Raw genomic sequence first — 22,643 nt, 5'->3', positions numbered from 1 at the left:
ATTTATTTGTTGGGCGTAAATAAAATTATGTGGGACACAGAAACTATGAGCATCTATAGATTTTTACCACTTGTTGGGGAACTAAATACTACAGGGCAGAGGGTTAAGGTGAAAAATGTGGAATTTATTACCACAGGCAGCTGTGAAGGCCAGGTCATCGGGTGTATTTAAGGCAGAGCTTGATAGGTTCTTGATTGGACACGGCATCAAAAGTTACGGGGAGAAGGCCGGGGAGTGGGGCTAAGAAGAAGGGAAAAAAGGATCAGCCATGACTGATGGGCCAGATGGCCTAATTCTGCTCCTATGTCTTATGGTCTTAATATGAAATATTCAAATGGGACCCGAAGAGACCACATAGAAGGTGGTGCACGTATGGAATAGCTGCCAGAGAAAGTGGATAAGTACTACAATAACAACATTTCCAAGATATTTGGATAAGTACATGGATAGGAGGGTTTCTGAGTGATATGGGCCAAACACTGAACAATCGGGAATTGCTTGATAGGGACTGTAGTCAGCATGGACAAATTGGACCAAAGGGCCCGTTTCCATGAGGTTACTCTGTGACTGAAATATATGTAAACTGGCTGGCATGTTCACTTCTGGGATGACGATCAAACACTGGGTGATAGTGAACAGGCTCAGTTACAGTGCAGGCTCACAATAGGCCAATGAACAAACAAGACTGCAGTCCAAGGAGTTTGGACGATCAATTTCCAGGTCCCAAAGAAAAAGGGATAGTCATTTTAACCACTGTGCTAATAATATGCCCAATCCTGGATACAAAATATCTGTTAAAAAAAAGTACAGTACAAAAAGACTGTGATAAAATTCTGATGAAAATAAATATTCTGGATAGACATAAAATCAGTCTATTACTAGATGGAAAACATTACACACTGAAAAATTAAAGGCAGGGAAGAAAAGCATTTTAAAATTAACAACCTTACTATAAAATAAACTGGAAGATCTAAAGACAACCTCTCCCTAAGAGTAACCTCGCTGCTGTAGTTCATGGTGCCCTGTGGTTTGGTGTGTCAAAGACTGTATGAGATGAAGCGTTCCTAACTTTGCTTATGCAAATAACCCAGACAAGGTAGAGAAATAGTGAGCCTGGCACTACTGACATGATTTGGGATTCAGAAGTCCAACCATAAGACAGAGGAACAGAATTAGGCCAGTTGGCTCATCCAGTCTGCTTCCCCATTTGATCATGGCAGAGTTATATTTCCTTTCAACCCTATTCTCCTGCCTTCTTCCCATAAATATTGACATCCTTACTAATTAAGAAGGTATCAGCCTAAGATCTGAATAGACCTCATGACTTCGTCTCTACATTTGTCTGTGGCAATGAATTGCATAGATTTATTACCCTGTGGCTAAAGAAATTCCTCCTCATCGCTGTTCTAAAGGGATGTCTTTGCATTCTGAGGCTGTGCCCTCTTGTCCTAGACTCCCCCGCTATAGGAAACATTCTCTCCATGTCCACTTTACCTAGGCCTTTCAATGAGACAGCTTCTAATTCTTCTGAATTCTACTGAGTACAGGTCCAGAACCATCAAACTCTCCTCAGACACAAACCTTAAATTAGTCCACTTAAAGAGTTTCATTCTAAATGGATTAATCTCAAAGAAACATGACAGAACAGCTAATTCCAATTGCCTATTCAACTGCACTTAATTTCAGAGTGAGCCGAACACTTTAGAAAGACATGTTTAGCTATCTAACACCAGGAAATATACTCTGAAAAGCTTTGATCCTAAATGGATTAACACAAACTGAGGAAAGAAAAATAAGAGCACAAAGCACTGTAGTGAGGAAGGAGAAATAGAAGATGATTAGTAGAAGTTCTGGCAAACAAAAACACAATAGACAGTAGCAAGAAATGATTCCTACAATTCAATGTGCAGTCAGACAATGGGGGAAAATCAAGAAAGATGCAGACAGCCATAAATGAAAGGATGAACTCAGGATTTAAAGAATCTGAATAACTATTCATTGAGTATTCAAACGAAGATATGAGCAATCTATTCCCCCAAAACACAAATCCCTGGCAAAATTAAGGACTCCGACTTAACTCTGTCAGCAGCTTATGCCCTAGGAGGGGTGATGGGCATAGGTAAGTAAGTATCAAAGTCAAAGTAAATTTATTATCAGGGTATGTATATATTACTATATACTATGCTGAGATTCATTTTCTTGCATTTATAGGAAAGTAAAGAAATAGAATAAAATTTATGAAAGACTATATATACTGTACAAAGACAAAGATTGACAAACAACCAATATGCAAAAGACGATAAATTGCGCAAACAAAAAGTAAATAATGCTGAGAATATGAGCAGTAAAGGGATGAGTTCTGGAGCCCTTGAAAGTGTTGGATTAGTTCGCATTTGTATTAAGGATGGGGTATCAGGGTACTAGGAGGCACATGATAAAATAAGCCAAAGTCAACATGGTTTCCTTTGGAGTACTTTGAGGGAGAAACAGGCAGGATAGACAAAAGAAAGGCAGTGATTGTTGTTTACTTAGATTTTAAGAAGGCCTTTAACAAGGTGCCACACATGAGGCTGCTAAGCAAAATAAGAGCCCATAGTATTACAAGAAAGATACTAGCAGAGACATAAGATTGGCTCAGTGTTAATCATGGGTTCAAAGTCCATTTAGAAATCGGATGTCGGGGGGGGGGGTGGGGGAACAGTTGCTCCTGAATTGCTGAGTGTGTGCCTTCAGGCTTCTGCACCTCCTCCCCGACAGTAACAGTGTGAAGAGGACATGTCCTGGATGATGGGGATCCTTAATGTTGGACGCCACCTTCCTCAAGGCACCGCTCCTTGAAGATGTCTTGGATACTACAGAGATTAGTGCCCACAATGGAGCTCACTAATTTTACAAGTTTCTTCTTCCATCTTGCAAATTACTTCTGTCTTGTGCAGTAGCCCCCCCCCCCCACCCCAATGCAGCCAGTCAGAATGCTCTTCACGGTACATTTGTAGATGCTTTCAAGTGTTTTAGTTGACAAACCAAATCTCCTCAAATTCCACAAAAGAAATAGATCTGCTGATCTTGGCTTCTCTGTAGCTGCATCAATATGTTGCTTCCAGGTTAGGTCCTCAGAAATATTGACACCCAGGAACTTGAAATTGCTCACTCTCTCCATTTCTGAGCCGTCTATGAGGATTGGCTCGTGTTCCCTCGTCTTACCCTTTCTGAAGTACACAATCAGCTCTTTGGTCTCATTGCCGTTGAATGCAAGGCTGGTGCTGCAACACCACTCCTGTATGCCCTCTCATTGCCATCTGAGACTCTGCCAACAATGGCTGTATCATCAGCAAATTTCTAGATGGCACTTGAGCTATCCCAAGCAACACAGTCATGGGTGTAGAGAGAGTAGAGCAGTGGGCTAAGCACACATTCCTGTGGTGTCTAATGTTGATTGGCAGTGAGGTGGAGATGTTATGTCCAATCTGCATAGGTTGTGGTCTTCCAGTTAGGAAGTCAGGGATCTAGTTGCAGAGGGATGTACAGAGGCCTAAGTTCTGTAGCATTTTGATCAGGACTGTAGGAATTTGGTGTTAAAAGCTGAGCTATAGTCAATAAACAGCATCCTGACATAGGTATTTACATTGTCCAGGTGATCAGAGGCCGTGTGGAGAGCCATTGAGATCACGTTTACTGTAGACCAATTGTGGCGATAGGCAAATTGCAGTGGATCCAGGTCCTTCCTCAGACAGGTGTAGGTTCTAGCTATGGCCAACCTCACAATGTATTTCATCACCATAGATGTAAGTGCTACCAGATGATAGTCATTAGGGCAGCTTAAGGAGGTACCAATGGGCACTGGTATGATTGTTGCCCTTTTGAAGCAGGTGGGAACTTCCAACCGTAGCAATGAGAGACTGAAAATGTCTTTGAATACCCCTGTCAGTTGGTTGGCACAGGTTTTCAGAGCCTCACCAGGTACTCCAAAAGGTCCTGCTGCTTTGCGATGTTTGATGACTTCATGGCCAAATTTGCATTCAATACAAAGATTGGTGGAGGGGCAGATAGTGTTGAGGAAGTGGGGGGTCTGCAGAAGGACTTGGACAGATTAGGAGAATGGGCAAGGGTATACAGTGCAAAAAAACAGTATGGTCATGCACTTCAGAAGAAAGAATAAATGCATAGACCATTTTCAAAATGAGGAACAAATTCAGAAGTCACAGCTGCAAAGGGACCTGGGAATTCTTGTGCAGGATTCACTAAAGGCCATCTTGTAGGCTGAGCCAGTGGTTCGCATTCATTTCGAGAGAACTAAAATATTAAAACAAGGATGTAATACTGAGCTTTATCAGATATTGGTCAGACCACAGTTGGACTATTTTGAGCTGTTTCGGGTCCCTTTTCCAAGAAGGAATGTGCAGACATTGGAGAGGATCCAGAGTAGGTTTATGAGAATGATCCAGGGAATGAAAGGATTAACGTATGAGAAACATTTTATAGAGTGGATGTGGAAAAGATGTTTCAGTAGTAGTGGAGTCCAGGACTAAAAGGCACAGCCTCAGAATATAAGGATGTCCCTTTCAAACAGAGATGAGCAGGAATTTATTTAGCCAGAGGTGGTGAATATAAGGAAATCATTGCCACAGATGGGTGTGGAGGCCAAATCACTGGATGTACTTAAAGTAGAAGTTGATTGGAGAATAGGGTTGAGAGGGACGAATAAATCAGCCCCGATCAAATGGTGGAGCAAGATCAATGGGCCACACAGCCTAATTCTGCTTCTGTGCCTCGTGTCTTTATGATCTTTTGGAGAAAGACCAGTTGGAAGTATGAGCAGACTGTGACAGATGGAGTTTAATCCAGCAAGTGTGAGGTGATGCAGTTTAAGAAGTCAAATTGAAGTCAGAGGTATTCAGTAAAATATCCTTGGGAGCAAGAATGTACAAATGAATCTTGAGGTGCAAGTGCACAGCTCCCGAAAGTGGCACTGTAAATGGATAGGGTGGCAAAGGCAGCAAATGCTGCGCTTGCTTTCATTAGTCAAAGCATTAATTATAGAAGGTGTTAAGTATAAAACATTAGTTACGCCACATTTGAAGTACAGCTTTTGTTTCTTTGAATTTTGTTAAATTTCAGTTTGTCTCAATCTCTTTAATTGTCCTTGAGTTGGAAGATGGTGATGAGCTGCCTTCTTGAACCGTTGCAGTCCCTGAGGTGTGGGTTCCCACAGAGTTGTTAAGGAAGGAGTTCCTAAAATTAGGATTTTAACCATAATGATTAATTCTCCCTGATATTTACCTTTATTTGTCAAACGTACATCACACATGCAGTGAAATGCATTGTCGAGCCAACAACAATACAGTCTGAGAATGTGCAAGGATTCCTGCACCAACATAGCATGCTCACAACTCACTAACCCTAACCAGTAACATTTCTAGAACACCAAGATATTTTAGCTATCTTTAACTGTAGATAAATCCCCAGGCCCAACGAAATGTATCCCAGCCTGATATAAAAGTCAAAAAAAAATGAATGAATGGGGCTCTGATATGGAATGAGCTGCCAGAGGAAGTGGTAGAGGTAGATACAATTACAACATTTAAAAGATTTTTGGACATTTCCACAGATGGGAAAGGTTTAGAAGGCTGTAAACCAAAAGCAGGCAAATGGGACTAGCTGAGGAAGACGCTTTGGACGTGTTAGGTCAATGGCTTGTTTCCATTTTGCATAATTATGATTTTAACTTCTGGCATGACTTGTCCATATTTTATGTCATGTTTTTGGATAATCTGTGATTCAGTTTTTTTTTCCAGACATTATATAAAAAAGGACTTTGTGCTTAAAGAAAGGATCTAGTGCTTTCTCGGAGTATATGACGATTTTAACTAATGTTTCAAAGACCAACTCCACCATATTCATCAGGGACGATGCTTAGGCTTGCCTAGTCCAGTGGTATATATACTCGACTTTCGATGTCCTTCCCTCCTGATTGGCTCGTCTTCAATCAATCAGGTTTCTGCTGTCCTGCCTTGTTTAAAATCATATTCCAGTTCTCACTTACAGTGAGACCTTCATCTTTGTTGAAATTCTTATTCTCTATTCTTATTTCAATGGCTTGCTTCACCAGGCAGTCCCAAAAACCATTGGCACGGCACAGTAGTTTTGTACCGAAATCAATCCTGTGGTCATTGCATATGCAATGTTCTGCTGCCACCAATTGCTCCAATTAACTCATATAGATACATTTCCTATGCTCCTTGATGCTGGTTTCAACCATGCGTCCCATCTGGCCAATATTACGTATTATATTAGAGATATTATATAATCTGTGAATCTGAGATTGCAATTTATAATGCAGCAGAAATGGATGGAGAGCAGGTTTCACTTAAACACACCAGATTCAGTAACAGTGAACCATGATCTCAGATGAGACATTCAAAGTTCAAAGTAAATTTACTATCAAAGTATGTAAATGCAATCACCAATGACCTTGAGGTTTGTTTTCTTGCAGCGATTTAAAGGAAAATATAGAAATGCAACAGAATTTATGAAAAACAAAGATTGACAAACAATGAATGTTCAAAAGAAGACAAATTGTGCAAGCAATAAAAAAAAGTGAATAAGTAATTCTCAGTTGTAGAGTCTTTGAAAGTGGGTCTATAGGTTCCATGTAAACCAAACCATGATCAAGCCTAGATTTGCTAATGGACACATTGTTGTTTAACAACTATTTAATGCATTTTTAACAATTTTGTCATGGCAATTTTGTGTAAAATCTATGGCCTTAAAGACGTACCTGCTCAGATCAATTCTATTATTGATAGCAGCCCAGTGAAGAAGCGTCACATTTTCTTTATCAGGTTGCCGTACGTCATAACCTGCCTCCACAAGCTCTCGACAGCGGTCAAATATTCCATACCTAGGAAGGAAGGAAAAGAACATTGCTCTGCAAGTCTACTCATTGTGTTTTTCGTAAGCTTTCTGTAAATCCTGAAGCATAATTAATTTCCATCTTACTTCTCTGCACCTTTGCACAAATTACTGTGAAGATTACATATTTTCAACTGTACAGTTTAAAATCTGAGTCAGCTAGACCATGAAGTTTTTGAGCTTGATCACTCAAAAATATTGAGGTGATCCTCTTGGTGGGTGAGGTGTAGGTTATAATTGGCATCTTAATACTTGGGTTAGTGTTCAGAGCAGAAAAAGGCTAAAGGATGGATAAAAGTGGGATACTGTCATTATTGAGAGCATCTACACATCACTGTCTGGTTTGGTGCAGGATCCTTACACAATATAAGAACTCTACAGCAAGCTGTCAGATCAGCAGAAAAGGTCATTGGCTGCAGTCTACCATCACTGCAGGACTTGCATGTGTCCAGGACAAAGAAGTGGGCAAGAAAAATAACTGCAGACACTACCTACCCAGCAAACTGCCTTTTGCAAAAGCTTCCTTCTGGAAAGCACTATAGGGCTATTAAAACAAAAGCTTCATGCCATCTAAAAGTTTCTTTCCCTAGGCAGTTAATCTGAACCATTTTAGTTAGCGCCCCCCCCCCCAATTCTCCTCTATCTATTACCTCTGTACTGCACAGTAAACATTTTAAACCATTTGATACAATGCTAATTACATTGCTGGTATCTATGTATTATGCACAATTTATTCTGTATTCGTCAATAACCTTTTTTAAAAATCTTTTTTCTTTATAATTGTTGAATGTTGTATTTTGTTTCATGTCGCACCAATACACCAAAGCATTTTCTAATACTGGTAAATCTATACGGTCAATAAAGGTGATCCTTGATCAGGGATTCCTGCCTCCAATTTGTTATCCATTGCCAGATGCTATAAACTGCATACAGGGGGTCAGGGCTTGCCTTTGCTCTAATATTCCAAGCCTACTCCTACTCATTCCACCAACACTCACAGCTTAAGCTCACAAGCACTTTTGCTAAGTATTATAAGGTTATGCAACCCATAACACTGCTCTCAAGAATCATTCCACATAGAATGAGAAACAGAATTTTTTTCATAAAAGAACATTATTAATCTCATTACATGTACACATGGCCATATAGAAAACAGCATAGGAATAGCAAAGAAACACATCACTCCTCCTAGATGAAGTACTCCATGCCAGGAATTATGTTTTTATCCCTGCAACTCTCACCTTCTTCAGTTCTCAATGTAAAATGATCCTTCACACATTTCTCCAACAGGCAATTAACCAACTTCACTTAAATATTCTGGACATTATTAGCTTCAATGACTAGTCAGGCAGCATGGGAGGCTATGATCTTACAGAGATGTAAAAAATCACGAGGGGCATAGACAGGGTGAATGCACACAGTCTTTTCCCAAGGTTCGGGGTACTGTGAACCCAAGGGCATAGGTTTAAGTTGAGAGGGGAAAGATCTAATAGGAACTTAAGGGTGACTTTATTTTATACAGAAGGTGTGATATACATATGGAATTTGCTACTAGTTACATGAAAAAAAGACATTTGGACAGTCAAAAGGAAAGGAAAGGTTTAAAGGGATATGAGCCAAGCACAGGAAAATAGGATTAGCTTCGATGAGCATCCTCATTGGCATGGACCAGTTGGGCCGAAGGGTCTGTTTCCACGGTCTAGGACTACGCCGTGTGAATCTTCTCCGAGGATCGCCATCCTCTTGTGGTGGAGAAAACTGCGAGTTTCTGAGATTCCGAGAGTGATGCCATCTGAAGCTTAGCTCCTGGTAGGGTCACCCATGGCGGTAAGGTCAAGATAAAGAGCAATCCAACCAAGACCTCAACTGTGGGGCTGGCATAAGATGACGACACATCACAATAGCAATGAAGGCAGAGGAAGAATGCAGTAGTGAAGGGTCCTAGTCATCCTGCATTCATGCCACTAGACCCTGACCCTGAATCTTCAAGGACTGTGCGTTGGTTGCCTCTCCATCAGCCTCCCCATGTTAAACAAAGTTACATACAAGCATTCCCCATTCAGGGAATCCACCCGAACATCCTGGATTATAGTGGATCTGGTTTTCCCCCACAGCCATCTGAAAACCCACCCACCTCTTAGGAGATCATCATACTCGACACGAGTAATCGCACTACTTGATTCTATGACTACCTTTGATATTAAGGACCACATTTGAACTACTCTCTGGATTAGTAGTCATTGGTCTTTCTTCTGCACTCCTTCCTACATGGAAACATCTGCCTAGGAAATTATTCCTGGTAGGCACTTATGACTATTCCAGAGGTGGAGTCCAATGGACCAAAACAGTGCATAGTGCGTTCAGCTGCACCCAACAGGAATTACTTTCTCAGCAAGTTCCTAAGCTTAATTATTCTTTTCTCCACTGGAAGCAAACCGTTTCATACAGTACATATAGGGTAGTGATAATGATATGATGTAAAAGAGAATAATGGACCATAGACATAGAAGCAGAATTAGGCCATTCGGCCCATCAAGTCTCCTCCATCTTATCATGGCTGATTTATTATCCCTCTCAACCCCATTCTCGGGCTTTCTCCCCATAATTTTTGATACCGCTACTAATCAAGAACGTATTAGGACATAAGGCATAGGAGCAGAATTAGGTGCAAGGGATCTTGCTTCCACTGAAGAACAAAAACTGAGAAAGCATATGACTTTCATTTCTATATGAACTACTGGAATTCTGACTCAGCAGCTTCTTGAGCAGAGGATGATGGATCCTTTGAAAAGACCAAGACAAACTGACTTAGCAAAATATACATTCGTTTTTGCAAAGACAGAGTTCACAGGATGCAATAGAAACAAAATAGCTGCTACAAATGTACAATCAAAATTAACTAATCAAAAATAGATCGACTGGAAATGTCACTATTCCTCCTTCTTCACAGATGCTGCTTGACCCGCTGTGTGTTTTTTTAAGCTATTTAACAAAGGTCAAGTCAGAACTTTGTTGAATCACTAACATTCTATATGGCACACAGATGATATGTGGGAGGGAAGGATCAGATTGATCAAAAAGTAGGATAAAAGGTTGAATGACATCGTGGGCCAAAGAACCTGTTCTGTGCTGTAATGTTCTATCTAATAATTCTCCACTTGAATAAGTAAACAACTGCAACCAACTTGCAAATCTGAGTTTATAATTTCTCATGTCTGAGGTATTAAAGCCAAAGAAAATCAGCTGTTGTTCAGTTTTACAAGTAACCAGACTGCAGAAACTGCATTAAAGTTGAGAAGCCTAAGAAACCTTGCATGATCAGTCTCGGAGATGGTGATACAGCAACTTCCACTGATAAAAAGCTGAAGTCTTTTTTCCAACTGAGACCAGTCAAATGGAACAAAATCCCTTCCCTAAAAGGAGACATACTTCTTCACATGCTGGCAGAACTGAGCACAGGCCATCGTAAATGCCAGATCTATAAAAGGCATTTTTACATGACTTTGCAGTAAAAGGTAGGAGTAAACATTTAGTGCTTCCTTTACTGGATGAGCAAACCACTTTGTGAGATAACCAGCCAACAGCAAGATCAAAATCTAGTTCAAGTTGCAGTTAGATCATTAAAAATTCAAAAGTTCAAAATTCAAAGAAAAATTTATTATCAGAGTACATACATGTCACCACATACAACCCTGAGATTCTTTTTCCTGCGGGTATACTCTACAAATCTATTGAATAATGACTGTAAACAGGATCAATGTAAGAGCAAGAGCAACGAAGACAACTGTACAAATACAAAATAAATAAATAGCAATAAATAACAAGAGCATGAAATAACAACATAAGGAGTTCTTAAGGTGAGATCACTGGTTGTGGCAACATCTCAATAGATAAAGGGGATGACATCTCAACATCAGTAAGACCAAGGAATTGATGGTGATCTTTAAGAAGGGAAAATTGGGAGAACATACACCAGTCTTTATCGAGGGATCAGCAATGGAAAAAGTGAGCAGTTTCAAGTTCTGGGTGTCAACATCTCAGAAGATCTATCCTGGACTCAACATATTGATGCAATTACAAAGACACAACAGTGGCTATACTTCATTAGAAGTTGTTAAGATTTGGTATGTCACCAAAGACTCCAGCAAATTTTTACAGATGTGAGAGCATCCTAACTGGTTGCCTCACTGTCTGATATGGAAGCACCAAAGCACAGGATCAGAAAAGGCTGCAGAAAGTTGTAAACTCGGCCAGCTCTATCACAAGCATTCCAGCCTCCCTAGCATCGAGGACATTTTCAAAAGGAGATGCCTTAAGAAGGTGGCATCCATTACTAAGCATCCTCACCATCCAGCATATGCCCACTTCTCAATTACTAACGTCAAGGAGATGGTAGAGGAGTCTGAAGACACACACTCAATGTTTTAGGAACAGCTTCTTTCCCTCTGCCATCAGATTTTAAAAACAGACAATGAACCCAAGAACACTACCTCACTATTTTTGCACTACTTTTTTTGTAATTTTTATTGTAACTTATATCTGTAGTAATTTAAAAAATATATTTTGCACCGTATGACTGCCACAAAACAAATTACATGATATATATATCAGTGATAATAAATCTGATTCTGATATAAATTGTTGTTGATTGCCTTGAATATTTTTGCTCTTAGTCAGGGATCAGACGCAATTTTCCAATCATCCTTCAGCTTTCTGGGTTTTAACCTGACTTCAATCAACTAGAATTTTTTAAGAACAAATTTGTTGCAGTGGTACATCTAATTTCACTCTTTGGCCACTTTATTTAGGTCCACTTGCTCATTAATGTAAAAATCTAAGCAGCCAATCACGTGGCAGCAACTCAATACACAAAAGCATGCAGACAAGGACAAGAGGTTCAGTTGTTGTTCAGGCCAAACATCAGAATGGGGAAGAAATGTGATCTAAGTGACTTTGACTGTGGAATGATTGTTGATGCCAAACAGGGTGATTTGAGTGTTACAGAAACTGTTGACCTCCTGGGATTTTCACACACAACAGTCTCTAGAGTTTAAAGAGAACGGTGTGAAAGACAAAAGACATTCAGTGAGCAGCAGTTCTGTGGGCAAAAACATCTTATTAATGAGAGAGGTCAGAAGAGAATGGCCAGACTGATTCAAGCTGACGGGAAGGTAACAGTAACCCAAATAACCACTTGTCACATCAGTGGTGTGCAGAAGACCATTTCTGAGCAGAAAGCACTTCGATCCTTGAAGTGGATAGGGTACAGCAGCAGAAGACCACAAGCATGCACTGGATGGCCACTTCATTAGGTATAGGCGATATCTAACAATGTATATTACAAGTGTATATTACAATAATACCAAACATCTTTCAGTCTATTTAACTTCATGATCAAGGAAAACACTCCTCAGCATCTATAGAATCTCTTGTGTTTACAAAGAACTCCTTTGTCAGTCACATTTCCATGGTTCTCCTGGATTCTGGCTATAGCTTGCTGGCAAAGAGTTTGTGCATTGCAGAAACAAACGTAAATTAAAAATAAGAACACACTTGAACATTGTAATATGGAGAGGTGCAATTTAAAACTAAAAACTGAAATAAAATGGCAAATAAAGCAGCTTTCCATTCTGACTGGCAAAGTGCTTGAGCTCCAGTGGTATCTTAAAAATACCCAGCTGGTTTGTGGGCAATAACTACACAAAGCACTAGTTATAAGTGGCAATACAAAAGACTGTAGATGCTGGAATTTGGAGCATCACACAATGGAATGAGGAACTCAGCAGATCAGGTAGCATCCATGGAGGGAAATGGACCATCGATGTTTCATATGTTGCCCACTGGTTTTAAATGCTTATCATACAGAGTTTCAGGACAAAAGCATAAGACGGGCATTTGCAGGGTAACATTTACATGATTCATACCAAATTTTACAACTCACGTAACTCCTTCAATTTGGCAAACAAAGCTAGAATATGAAACAATACACTTGGAGATTTTACCTTCAAATGTTTAAATTATAACACAAATGCCTTTTGTCAGATGTTGGAGAGCACTACAGCACAGAAATAGGCTCTTTGGCCTATCTAGTCCATGCTGAACTGTTATTCTTCCAAGTTCCATTGACATGCACCTGGACCATAGTATTCCACACCCCTCCCATCTAAGTACTTAACTAAACTTCTCTTAAATGTAACATCCTGGTTTAAGACCATACTTTACTTTATCAATACAGTTATGATGTCGGGTATTTTATTTTCCGCAGATTTTCTCAAAATGCAATAAGTGCTTCTTTAATTACATTACATAATCAAATATTTCATTTTTGCCGTTTAAAATAAAAATTCAGTTGATTGATAAGTTAGGCTTGTTGAATTAATTGCTTGTTGAACCAGCAACTTTTATGTGTGTTGCTTGAATTTCCAGCATCTGCAGAATTCCTGTTATTTTGTTGAATTAATGAATAGGTTTTGACTTGTGAAGATTCCAGAGGGAGCACGGGAAGAAGAGGAGCTAGCCATTTTCTGGAGAGAGCACGCAGGATTGAAGAAGGAGAAAGTTGGAAAATGGCAATGAACAATGAACATAGCAGAAGAACATGGTGAAACGGTAACAGAATCCATTTGGAAGGATAGGTACTGCTGTTGGAAAATCCTTATGCAGACAGTGCTCTCACGGAGAATGTGCAGGTAACATTTAGTTAGCTAGTTAGCACACAACCTGGAGAAAGATTGTCAACTTTTCCTTGGAAGTTGCGTGAATATTTTTCCCCTCTGGGACAGGTTTTTCAGTGCAAAACCATTTCAATAACATGATTATGCAACAATGAGCTCCAACGATTACATGCATGTTATTGACTAATATTATATTAAGATATATGCTGGGCCATTTTCATTACTTTATTATATAGTATTATTGTGTGTTACAGTTTAAAATATTTTGTCAATACAATTTCCATTTAAGTTTATACTGGTGTGAGTTAAATTATTGCTTCCTGGCAAACAGTAAATTTGCATGGGTGTGTCAATATTCATACAAGGAACAGTCCTACTTTCCCTTAAAGGAACATTCAAACTTTCATGTTGTTTTGGTTACACGAATCTTATGTTCCTGCATCGGTTAAATTAAGTCAGTGAAACTCCTCCACATTTTCCTTACCTTCAGACTTCTTTCTTCTAGTCTTCTCTAAAACAGCCTTAATGCTACAGGATTCACAAATTTCTCAAATTCTTAAAAAAGAGATCCATCACATACTAAACTTCACTCAACCATTCTGTCTCGCACGGACACATATTATTTCCATGTGCTCATCGTCTCTAATTTGAAATTCCTGCCCTCATAGACAAATCACCAAAGGGCCTCACCCCACTACCACAGGAACACTGTCTTGCTTTACATGTTTCATTGCTCTCCATCATTGACCCCACACCTAAGCAGCCGAACTGACCTCCATCTCATTCTGCATTTCCCCCACTCCATTAAGAACTTTCCCAAAAGTGACCTCTTCAATCAGGATTTTCCCAGTAACTCTATTGTGCCTCAGCATTTATTTCTGTCTGATTAAACTTGCAAAACATCTTTGTTAAAGCCACTCGATAACACAATTTGATGCTCTTGATACAAGCTGTGATTATCTCTCTTTGCAGATGAAAGGTGGAAGTCAGTTAGATTTAAATTAAATATTTGATCTGTAACATCTTTCAGTTGTTTTTAGTTAGAAAACAATCTTTAGTCACTAAAGTTTTTGAACTTCTATAGTGATTTCTCCCCCCTCCCCGCCTTCTCTCTCACCTTTTCACTTCTCCTCGCCTACCTATCACCTCTCCTGGTGTCCCTCCTCCTTTCTTTTCTTCCATGACCTAATGTCCTCTCTTATCAGATTCCCTCTTCAGCCCCTTACCACCTATCACTTTCCAGCTTCTTATATCATCCCCACCCACCAGCTTTCCTCCTCACCTGGTCTCACCTATCACCTACCAGCTTGTACTTCCCCTTTTCCTACCTTCTTATTCTGGCTTCTGCCCCCATCCTTTCCAACCCTGATTAAGGATGTCCAGCCAAAACATTAACTGCTCATCCACAAATATACTGCCTGACTCCACCATTTTGTGTGTTTTGCTCAAGATTTCTAGCATCTGCAAAACCTCTTGCATTTAGTAACTATGGGTGAATCAAATACAACAGAGTTCAAGGGGTGTCTAAAAAGATCTTGCACTTACTGCGTGGCTTTGACGATGTCCCAAGTGCTGTAATCATCAATGTGACTCTTCCTTGCCAGCGAGTCACTGTAGCTATGACTGTAGTGACTTTGAATTTTGACATCCTATTTCACATAATAAAAGAAAAGAAGGGTCACAAAATAATAGTGCTGGGTAACATAGAAACATAGAAAACCTATAGCACAATACAGGCCCTTTGGCCCACAAAGCTGTGCTGAACATGTCCTTACCTGAGAAATAACCTAGGGTTACCCATAGCATTCCATTTTTCTGAGCTCCCTATACCTGATCTTCAACTACTGCACAGAGTCTTGTCATCTTCAGAAGTTTTCTGATGACTCTGCCATAGTTGGATGCATCAGCAAGGGAGATGAGGCTGAGTATAGGGTTACGGTAGGAAACTTTGCCACATGGTGTGAGCAGAATTATCTGCAGCTTAATGTGAAAAAGACTAAGGAGCTGGTGGTAGACCTGAGGAGAGCTAAGGTACCGGTGACCCCTGTTTCCATCCAGGGGTTCAGTGTGGATATGGGGAGGATTACAAATACCTGGGGATATGAATTGACAATAAACTGGACTGGTCAAAGAACACTAAGGCTGCCTACAAGAAGGTTCACAGCCGTCTCTATTTCCTGAGGAGACTGAGGTCCTTTAACATCTGCCAGATGATGCTGAGGATGTTCTATGAGTCTGTGGTGGCCAGTGCTATCATGTTTGCTGTTGTGTGCTGGGGCAGCAGGCTGAGGGTAGCAGACACCAACACAATCAACACTCATTCGTAAGGCCAGTGATGTTGTGGGGATGGAACTGGACTCTCTCACGGTGGTGTCTGAAAAGAGGATACTGTCTAAGTTGCATGCCATCTTGGACAATGTCTTCTATCCACTACATAATGTACTGGGTGGGCACAGGAGTACATTCAGCCAGATACTCATTGCACCGAGATGCAACACCGAGCGTCATAGGAAATCATTCCTGCCTGTGGCCATCAAACTTTACAACTCCTCCCTTGGAGGGTCAGACACCCTGAGCCAATAGGCTGGTCCTAGACTTATTTCCTGGCATAATTTACATATTACTATTTAACTATTTATGGTTTTATTACTATTTATTATTTATGGTGCAACTGTAACGAAAACCAATTTCCCCCGGGATCAATAAAGTATGACTATGACTCTCTTAAAAGACCCTATTGTATCTGCCTCCACCACCGTCGCTGGCAGCCCATTCTGCGCACTCACCACTCTCTGCGTAAAAAACTTACCCCTGTCATCTCCTCTGTACCTAATTACAAGCACCTTAAAACTGTGCCCTCTCGTGCTAACCATTTCAGCCCTGGGAAAAAACCTCTGACTATCCACACAATCAATGCCTATCATCATCTTATACACCTCTATCAGGTCACCTCTCATCCTCCACTGTTCCAAGAAGAAAAGGCCAAGTTTGCTCAACTGATTCTCATAAGGCATGCTCCTCTCAATCCAGGCAACATTCTTGTAAATCTCGTTGCACCCTTTCTATGGTTCCCACATCCTTCCTGTAGTGAGGCGACCAGAACTGAGCACAGTTCTCCAAGTGGGGTCTGACCAGAGCCCTATATAGCTGTAACATTACCTCTCGGCTGCTAAACTCAAACCCACGATTGACAAAGGCCAATACACCATATGCTTTCCGAACCACAGAGTCAACCTGTGTAGCAGCTTTGAGTGTCTTATGGACTCGAATCCCAAGATCCCTCTGATCATCAGCACTGCCAAGAGTCTTACCATTAATACTATCTTTCTGTCATCATATTTGACCTACCAAAATGAACCATCTCACACTTATCTGGGTTGAACTCCATCTGTCACTTCTCAGCCCAGTTTTGCATCCTATTAATGTCCCACTGTAACCTCTGACAGCCCTCCACACTATGCACAACACCTCCAACCTTATGACCCGTCTACAACCACTCTTTGCCTTCTATGGGCAAGCCAGTCCTGGATCCACAAAGCATGTCCCCTTGGATCCCATGCCTCCTTACTTTCTCAATAAGCCTTGCATGGGGTACCTTGTCAAATGCCTTGCTGAAATCCATATACACTACATCTACTGCTCTACCGTCATCAATGTGTTTAGTCACATCTTCAAAAAAATTCAATCAGGCCCATAAGGCAGGACCTGCCTTTGACAAAGCCATGCTGACTATTCCTAATCATATGCCTCTCCAAATGTTCCTAAATCCTGCCTCTCAGGATCTTTTCCATCAACTTACCAACCACTGAAGTAAGACTCACTGGTCCATAATCTCCCTGGGCTATCTCTACCCCCTTTTTTGAATAAGGGAACAACATCTGCAACTCTCCAATCCTCTGGAACCTCTCTCGTCCCCATTGATGATGCATAGATCATCGCCAGAGGCTCAGCAATCTCTTCCCTCGCCTCCTACCATAGCCTGGGGTACATCTTGTTGGGTCCCAGTGACTTATCCAACTTGATGCTTTCTAAAAGCTCCAGCACGTCCTCTTTCTTAATATCTACATGCTCAAGCTTTTCAGTCTGCTATAAGTCTACAATCGCCAAGATCCTTTTCCGTAGTGAATACTGAAGCACAAAATTCTTTTCAGAATCAAACAAAATTCTTTTCAGGGTGGTGCATGGATTACCCATCAAGTGAGCTGCTTGTCTTTTTCAAAGAAAAAAATTAGCTTTATTTATCACACGTACATTGAAATAGCCAAACAGAGTGAAAGGCATCATTTCCATCAAATACCAACACTGTCTGAGGATGTGTGCAGGGCAGCCTGCAAGTGTCGCCATACTTCCAGTTCTGTGCGTTATTTTATTCCATTAATATTTTTGTAATTTAATTTAATATATCCTTATCAAAGAGGACATCAAATCAGCTTGAAGAAATTCATCATTACATCTGCAAATGGGGATTATATCGACCTGGAGAAAATCCTTTCAAAAGGAGCTGTGCTACATGACAGCAACTTCCAGTGTCACAAAGAACAAGCAGCAGCTGCAAAAGGAGAGAATGAACAACCAAAAGACCCAACAACTAACCACAGCCACCACTTACTCTTACCCCATGCTGCACCAGAGTATGTGGATCCCCGATTAGGCTCCACAGCCACCAGGGCACCTACCAATAGACAACCCCTGAGGAGAACATCATACGCAACTCAAGTGATAGCACTCTTACTGTAATGTCCATATCCACTGTTATCAATGCTGCTTAGTGTCAATGGCAAACCTGTACCTGTGACTGTGTTTTGCATCATCAATGTCATTTAGAACTAAGGAGAAGAGTTATAGCACTAACACAAATTCTTGACTTTATTTTGCTTCTCACCCCCCCACCCCCCAATACACTCATTGTCTGGAAAAACAATGAAAATTTGTCAAATTAATTGACCCAAAAAAAACAATTCCATGGTCACTTATAAGTTTGTGCACTGATACTTCAAATAATTAGGTTCAATTAAGAACAATTAAGGTTCAGAGTTATACTACCTTGGCTTCTGTGTAATGATCCTGCTGGAAAATAAATCGGAAGACTGATACGGCCTTTCAGTGTGCTAATTGCTTCAATAGAATCATTGCTTCAATAAAAATTCTGACCACTGAGTCAAAATAGTTTCTAACTGTGAATCACTTTGAATAATCAAGGCTTGTAACACAGAAGCTGAATTTTTAACGAGCATTGTAATGCAAAATTAATTTCCAACTATGTTGCTCAGTGCCATCCTCTCTCTGCTTTGGATTTTCTAACTTCAAGATTTCTGCCAGAATTACTAGTTTTGTGAACTAGGTTCTTTCATCTGATTTGTCACTTCAGGTACTTTGGTCACCTTCAAACAGAAGGGATGTGATTACACTTGGAGTGGTGCACATTTGTGAGTATGTTGCCAAGGGTGGAGTATTATAGTTATAAAGAAAGGTAGATTGGCATAGCTAAGATTACTTTATTTAGAATAATGGATACCTTAGGAAGATTTTTTTTGAGTTAAATTACAAGGATTTTGCCGGGACTTGAAGATCTAAGTTATAGGGAAAGGTTGAATAGGTAAGGACTTTATCCTCTGGAACATGGGAGAATGAAGGCAGATTTGAAAGAGATGTACAAAACTATGACGGTTATAGATAGGATAAATGTAAGCAGGCTTTTTCCACTGTTGATGGGTGAGACTAGATCTAGAGATCATAGGTTAAGGGTGAAAGGTGAAATATTTGAGGGAAACCTGAGGGGAAATTTCTTCACTCAGAGGGTGGCGAGGGTGTGGAAGAAGCTACCTGCAGAAGTAGTGAATGTGGGTTCAATTTCAACATTTAAGAACAATTTGGATAAGTACACAGAAGGGAGGTTAGGGAGGGCTATTGTTCAGGTGAGGGTGGAAGGGAAAATAATAGTTTGACTCAGACTAGATGGGCCAAAGAGCCTGTCTCTGTGCTGCAGTGCTCTATGACTCAATGTATAACATTACAGAAGTCTCAGACAGGTTGAGCCTGATTTCTCACCGAGGAAGGACAGCATCAACAAGGGAACAGATATAAATTAATTAGTAAAATAACTAGAGGTTGTTAATGAAATATCACTTCACTCAAAGTAGAGGAAGCACTGAAAAACACCTAGATCACAATTTAAATGGCCAGAACTTACAAGCTATGGCCAAGCGTTGGAATTAGCCTAATGTCCATTATCTGCTGGCATAATAACCTTCTCTTATAATATCTTTTTCTGAGATCCAATGATTTCAGTGCATATTTAATACAGGCATCCTGAGAAAAACTCACACAAGACCCCTAGCAACGCAGTTTAATTGGTCATAAGGTATGGTATAGGTTTTCAGCCCACTAAATCCAAACCATCAATAATCTATTTTTACATGAATCTGACTCTAACCCACTTTACTGAATTGAATTGACTTTATTTCTTACATCCTTCATATATATGAGTAAAAATCTTTACATTGTATCTCCCTCTAAATGAGCAATTATAGTAATTTATAATAAACAGTATGTACAACAGACCAGTCAAGATAACATAGAAATACAATTGTATCAGCATGAATTAATCAGTCTGATGGCCTGGTGGAAGAAACTGTCCCGGAGACTGTTGGTCCTGGCTTTTATGCTGCAGTACCATTTCCCAGATGGTAGCTGCTGGAACAGTTTATGATTGGGGTGACTCAGGTCCCCATTGATCCTTTGGGTCCTTTTACACACCTGCCCTTGTAAATGTCCTGAATTGTGGGAAGTTCACATCTACAGATGCGCTGGGCTGTCCACACCACTCTAACAAAGGAGCTGGTTGTGGACTACAGGAGGAATGGAGACAACCTATCCCCTATTGACATCAATGGATCTGGGGCTGAGAGGGTGAACAGCTTTAAGTTCCTCGGCATACACAATACCGAGGATCTCGCAAGGTCTGTATATACCGGCTGTGTGGTGAAAAAGGCCCAGAGTGCCTCTTTCACCTCAGACGGTTGAAGAAGTTTGGTATGGGCCCCCAGATCCTAAGAACTTTCTACAGGGGCACAATCGAAAGCATCCTAACTAGCTGCATCACTGCCTGGTATGGGAACTGTACTTCCCTCAATCACAGGACTCTGCAGAGATTTAGATTTATTACATATACATCAAAACATATGTTGCTTGCATTAACAACCACCACAACTAAGGATGCTCTGGGGGCAGCCCACAAATTTATATTGTCCCTACATTCCCATCAATTCCCCTCCCCTCCCAACTTCACGTTCTATCATTCAGCCACAAAGCAGACAGTTTAAAATGGTCATCCAAACTTTCAAATTACACGCTTCTGAGATGTGGAGTAAATCAGAGAATCCAGAATATGTGTAGTCACAGGGAGGATGTGTAGACTCCACATGATGTCATGATTGAACCTGGGTCACTAATGCTGTGAAGCAGCAGCTTCTACTAGATGAGCCACAGTAATAATACAGGCTTAATAACATGGAAAGGAATAAAAGGAGTCTGGATGAAGGGTCTCAGCCCAAAACATCGACTGTTTTTTCCCCTTCCATAGATGCTGCCTGACTTGCTGAGTTTCTCCAGCCTTTTGTATATGCTACTCTGGATTTCCAGTATCTGCAGAATCTCATCTTAGTAAGAGTAACTAACGTTGCAACAGGACAAAATATTTTCATGTTCCACCTAGTACAAGTTTGAATTCCTCGATCCTAATTCAGTTGTTCATTGTCTGTGATGTTACAAATCCTTGATGCCCTCCGCTGGTCATTGCATCTTAGCTGTATACACAAGCCACGGCAGTACAATACGGAGAGTGAGCTGCTGCCCAAGCGGCAGGCACTGCCTCTCCACACCCTGATGAATCCAAAGGAACAGCAGAGAGTGATACAGTTTGGCACCAGCAGGAGTTGACAGTCAGACAGTCAGTTAGGACTGCCTTAAGGACTCCAGTTCTGGATTTTTCCCTTGGGGTTTACTCTCAAAGACTTCCCCTCGAGTAGGTATAGCCACAACGTAGCGGAGGTTTGTGATCAGAGTTTTCCTTCTCCTAGCTGAGCTGCCAACCACAGCTGACGAGCTCCATCTGCCCATTGCAAATCTATCCACCAAGTTATGTGTATGAACAATGCACGGCTAAAAGGTAACTAAAAATACAACATAAGGCTGCATACACCATACTGGTTCTAGTGCTGTGACTCACTGCAGTAATTACTAGTTACTGTAGATACACTGAGTTGCTCCTTTATAAATCTGGAAGAAAACTAATAATGGATGTAATGCGTACACCATGTATAGTGCTTCCAAAGCACTTCATTAGCTTTAAAGCACTTTGGAATGTCTTGAAGGAATGAAATCTGAAAAAAAAAATTACCTCTGTAGCTCTCCGCTACACTCAAAAGGAGAGTATGATGGTGGAGGTTTAAGGGGAAGGTAAGACCTCAATAGAAATTAAAGTCTGTTCATCCAACAGCTTGCCAGACTTATTTTATTGACTTATTTAGAGATACAATGGCCCTGACTGTTCATCAAGCAGCGCCGCCCAGATAAACATACCTATTTAACCTAGCCTAATCACAGGACAATTTACAATGACCAATTAACCAAATAACCAGTACATCTTTGGACTGTGGGAAGAAACCCACATGCACATGGTAAGGAACATACAAACTTGCTTACAGAGGAAGCAAAAATTGAACTCTGAACTTCAATGTCCCAAGCTGTATTAGTGTCGCACGAACAGCTACTTTACTGCAGCATGCCATTGAGACTTGGTGTATCAAGTATTCTCAAAGCTGCAATAGTTTTCACTGTGGCCATTAGGCCAGGTTTAGAGAAACTATTCACATTCAGATTTATTTATCACATGTACATTGAAGCAAGCACTCAAAGCACTGTTTGTATGAACAACCAACACACTCAAGGATGTGCTGGGGGCAGCCTGCAGGTGTCGCCACACATTCCGGCGCCAACAGAGCATGCCCACCACAACACAAGCAGCAACAATGGCAGTACAACAAACAAGATCACACT

The 22,643-nt window shown here is 40.6% G+C and overlaps 1 protein-coding gene across 2 annotated transcripts in view; it reads right to left on the bottom strand.

Annotated features, from left to right (window-relative positions):
* The window catches only part of zdhhc17 (zinc finger DHHC-type palmitoyltransferase 17), a 138,803-nt gene that overhangs the window by 65,530 nt on the left and 50,630 nt on the right, over positions 1-22,643 (bottom strand). For both annotated transcript variants that reach the window (XM_063058450.1, XM_063058451.1), the window contains exons 2-3: positions 15,132-15,235; positions 6,779-6,901 (exon numbers count right to left, since the gene is read on the bottom strand). In XM_063058450.1, the coding sequence (XP_062914520.1) occupies positions 6,779-6,901; positions 15,132-15,235 (227 nt within the window). The remainder of the gene's footprint in view (positions 1-6,778; positions 6,902-15,131; positions 15,236-22,643) is intronic.

The sequence above is a fragment of the Mobula hypostoma genome, chromosome 9 (genome assembly GCF_963921235.1).
Source record: "Mobula hypostoma chromosome 9, sMobHyp1.1, whole genome shotgun sequence".
Classification (NCBI taxonomy): domain Eukaryota; kingdom Metazoa; phylum Chordata; class Chondrichthyes; order Myliobatiformes; family Myliobatidae; genus Mobula; species Mobula hypostoma.
The sequence above is the reverse complement of the archived record's forward strand: the minus strand, read 5'-3'. Positions and strand labels throughout refer to the sequence as shown.